This window comes from Lygodium microphyllum, chromosome 22 (assembly GCF_053477565.2).
Source record: "Lygodium microphyllum isolate KBCC chromosome 22, Lygodium_microphyllum_v1.1.10, whole genome shotgun sequence".
Taxonomy (NCBI): Eukaryota; Viridiplantae; Streptophyta; class Polypodiopsida; order Schizaeales; family Lygodiaceae; genus Lygodium; species Lygodium microphyllum.
The window spans coordinates 83,691,658-83,696,157 of NC_141156.1; the positions used below are offsets into that span (position 1 = coordinate 83,691,658).

The 4,500-nt window shown below is 41.1% G+C and overlaps 1 protein-coding gene across 1 annotated transcript; it reads right to left on the bottom strand.

Annotated features, from left to right (window-relative positions):
- Nucleotides 1-644: 644 nt before the first annotated feature.
- LOC148017358 (enoyl-CoA delta isomerase 3-like) lies at nucleotides 645-3,211 on the bottom strand. The gene is made up of 2 exons (XM_087663302.1): nucleotides 2,737-3,211; nucleotides 645-2,190 (listed from the first exon to the last, which is right to left on the bottom strand). The coding sequence occupies exon 2, from the start codon at nucleotides 2,185-2,187 to the stop codon at nucleotides 1,492-1,494; it is 696 nt and encodes a 231-aa protein (XP_087519428.1). The 5' UTR covers nucleotides 2,188-2,190; nucleotides 2,737-3,211; the 3' UTR covers nucleotides 645-1,491.
- Between the last annotated feature and the right edge of the window lie 1,289 nt (nucleotides 3,212-4,500).

Sequence of the window (4,500 nt, forward strand, 5' to 3'; positions counted from 1 at the left end):
GAGGATGTGAACAAAAAATGATGCAACTACGAGTGGAACATAGGAAGAAGCCCTTAATCAACTCAACCAACAGACATACCTATGTGAGATTTGTATTGGCGAACTAACTCAGGCTGGTTAACTTATACTTATTGAAACTAGTCTTGTCACTGAATATACAGTCCTGTTATAGTAACTGGAATATAAAGCACAACAGGAGGATAGCTCCTGGGAGCATTGTATACTTCGAGACCACTCCAAAGTTCCCATCCAGCAGAGGGGTATTTTTTGGGCTCGGTGGCTTCACTAGGCAAATAAGGGTGGGGGTAGCTTTAGGCTGGGTGGGAATTCCATGCCATAGGGCTCTGCTTGAGTAGCTTGATGATGCATTAGACACAAGTAAGATTCCTAGCAACAACACAGGTTAGAACTCACAGGATGCCAGTAACGCAAATGTCCCAGAGCCTTTCTTAATGAACAGTCTGCAGCACCAATTTTGCTAGAGCAAGTCATTGGATATTTGAGTACCAGAGCCTTTCTTAATGAACAGTCTGCAGCATCAATTTTGCTAGAGCAAGTCATTGGATACAAGGGTGATACACAATTTTATTCAAGGTTGCATAACATTCAAGGCATATAATGCAACCCAATATGCATCTGACTTGCAAGTATCATGTGACCCGTATTTCAGAGTGAAGACACGATTGAATTAGACTATAAAGATAGGCTGTGTCTGGTTATCTGAACTGTCTGGTCATCTCTCCTTTACCTTCAAATCCACCTTTGCAGAAACAAGCATGCAAATCTTTGCCTAAGCATAAGTTAAGCAACACAAAGTCACAGCACATACATTGGAACATTGGTCATACAGATTATATGTGAATAATAGAACTGGCTGGCTCCCACAAGATTCTTCCTGTCTACATTGGAACATTGGTCATACAGATTATACACGAATATTTGAACTGGCTGGCTCCCACAAGATTCTTCCTGTCTAAATGATTGTTCTTCAATACATGTGTATTGGCCCGATCAAAATGAAAACTGTTTGCTTGATTAATGATAAGACATGCAGAAATCCTAAACTTCTTGGACGCCAAGAGGTAATCTTAAGGGCAAAAACCTTTATGTTGAAAGAGCAATGATCAGTTTGCACAAATTTTTCCGTGGATTACAATAACCAACTGATTCTTCTTTCATCTTTGGAATGGCTTCAGCTAGAGACAAAACTTTCCACTTCACAGATTTTTTATGACGACACACTCCATACAGCTCCCTTGAACAGACGTCTGAAGGCATGTTGAGGGTCAGATATTTTCTTTTGCATATTTTGTTGACAATTCACCATTTCAAGGCAGATAAAGGTTATTTAAGTGGAACAAATTGTTGAGGTTTTAGGCCCCTGACCTGAAGGTCCCTTTATAAACCAGAGAGTTAATGTTGTGTACTCTAGGAAACATGGCGCTGTGGATTAAATATTGAGAATGTTAACAAGCAGCTGCATCAAGAAGACTATCCAGGAAGAAACCCTCCTGAATTCGACTCCTTCTCTAGTTTATCAATAAGCTCAGGGTACATAGAAAGCCTCAGGCCTCCATATGCAGGTTTGTCCCATGATCTCTCTGCAAAACTTGTGGCTTCCTTCACAGTCTCTGCTAGTGTTGTAGCTGAGTCATCAAACAATGCGTCAATGAGGCCTGCATCCAGAGCCATGATGCCAGTGTACTTCACACCTTTCAGGATCATATCCTTGAACACTTTTGGTGAGACTTTTGACCGAAGCAATGCAGTAGAGCCTGGAGGCAAAACAAAGTTTATGTCCACAGCACTGGAGTACAGAAACCCTCGGTCTTTTCTCATGAACCTGTGGTCATGTGCCATGGCAAAAAGCAGACCACCTGCAGCTGCATGGCCACAAATAGCAGCATATGTAGGCATGTTCAGTTTCAGGAGATCCAAAGCAATGCGCTCAAGTTCTCGAAGAAGAAATGGAACCCTTGTCTCAGGTTCAGGCTTTGCCCACTCAAGGTCAAGACCATTTGAAAAGAATTTCCCGTCATTGGTGGTAATCAAGGCGCGAGCATCTGAAGATGCAGCTGTTGCAAGGCATTGCCGAATTTGGGAACAGAGGGAGGGCGAAAAGCGATGTTCTGTCTCACCAGTGAGACGAAGAATCAACAAACTGCCACTTCTTTCAAGGGAGCACATTTTCTGCACAACAGAACACAAGCTGACTACATTTAATATTCTTTATTTGCATGATTTCTTTATGAATACCTTTAAGCACAAGTCATAATGCCGAAAGCATTCTCTTCAGTAAAGCTGGGAATAATGTAACAGGTTTGATCTCCGTGAAAAGTTTCCCTCTTTATGAAATGGCGAGTTATGCATGCTGTCTGCTAGCTCATTATGTGCTATGCTTACGCATTCAAATGCACAGGGCAAAAGCACTATTTCAACATTCTTTTGTGCATTCTAAATGTTCAGAGAAGGACGCATGCACAAACGTATGCAGAGCTGCAGTGCTGACTGATCAACAAGTGGCATATACCAGAGAAGAAGTAACTCCATACCTTTCATTCACAAATTCTTATTTGATGAGATGCAGGAAATCCATATAGCGATCTAAAAAGCCTACCACTGCCTACAGATCGATCATGTATAGAGTCCCCATAGTCCATTATTCGTACTCGACGGAGAAGCACGAATTCATTGCAGACTGCTGCGAAAAAAAAAATTAATCATCTATGGTGTTACCTCGAAGAGTGATTAAAGCCGGTACCAGCGACCGGCTTGTTCTTTTCTGCTTCTTCTTCGTCGCTGCAGCTGCTGCTCTTACTTCTGCGTCTTCTTTACTATGCCCCTTTCTTTCCTCTCCCTGTCTCTTCCTCTACTGCGTCTGCTGTTTCTTATTTTGTTCCCTCCTGGTATAGTTTGCCTGTCATCTCTTCTTCTGCTTCCGCTTGAGCCTCTTGTTCAGTCCTTCCTCCTTCCTTAGGTTTGCCTGTCTGTTCTCCTGCTCCTCCTCCTCCTCCTCTTTATTCACTTCTTCTTCTCTAATTCTTTGTCTGCTTCTTCACCTTTCTTCCTATAACTGCAGCTTTTCAACGCATATGGAATGGAGGCGTGGACCACGCACTCCAACAGCCACATGTGAGAATTTAGAAAGCGCTGCACAAACTAATATTTGCTCTCAATGATTAATGATTGCTCCATCGCCCCTAACCCCCAATTTCCCCCAAAGTAAGAGGGCCAACCATAAGGTATGTCTCCATAGCAACAACCCAAACTTCCATGGACAAAAGAGATGCATACTCCTAGCTATTGCTTACGTGTCGTTATGTGATTTGCTCAAATTCCACATGGCATTGTGCGACTTGCTAAAATGCCATGCGAACAACTATATTGCTCTAAGGAAAAGGCCGGTCATGCGCTTGGTTAGATCTTCCAAAAAGTTAAGGAGGTAACTTACAAGTGCATGTGGCACATGCTTGTCATGCTCACAAATGAGTATGTGACATTTACCTCCTAGACTTTGTAAAAGCCTCCATCCATGACTCTAAGAAATGTAGAATTCAAAAGTATTAAGCTTGCTCTCATCCAATGAATCTCGGATTAATGAAGTAGCATATTTAATTAATGGCAAACACAAAGTTATTTCAAGAAATATTTCCTTCTTTCAAAATGCACAAATGATTGTATAAGAAAATAATCATTGTAAAATAATATCTATAGCTCCATAAGGATAAGCTGAACAAAACTTGAAAAATGGACAAGACCCTCTCAACCCTTTGAAAGTTCCTACCATCAATGCATTCCTAGTGGATTAAACATACTTTAGCAACATTGCTTTTATTGGATTCTAGATCTTGACCAAGGGTTCATTCATGGAATCTTTATCTCCCCAAGTACCATTGCTTATAGATGTGGATATATTGATATAAATATCAATGTGTGTAGAGAATATTTCAAAAGGATAAATCGATGAGTGCAAAGAGTCGCTTCGACGGATATACCAATGAGTATAGAGAAAAAACTAAAAGGGATTTGTCCATGGTTTCCAAATCTACTTGCTTGTCACACAAAGAGTACTTATTTTTCCTATTCAAGATCTGAAGTACTACATAAAATGCTTGATCTTGGCCAAGGGAATAGATGAGGGGATAATCTTTGCCCATGAGAGTAGGATTAGCTATCAACATGCTACTATCCATTATACAACCCACCAAGACAACCTATGCCAAGTCAAGTGAGGATGCCGCACAAGCAACCTATGCTACGAAACGAGGTTGAGCATTGTGGAAAAGTTAACTTCAAGTAAAGATGAGAGTGAGGCTAGTGCGAGTGAACATGAGACCAAGTATAGTGCTAGGTGAAAAATGTTGCAGTGTGAGAACAAAAGACAAGCAATTGGAGACAAACCCCACATGCTATTTATCTTGTAGCAGACCAATGGAGAGAAATCACAAAGACAGACAATTATTGAAGCACATTAATACCACCTCTTTATCCAACTCCACC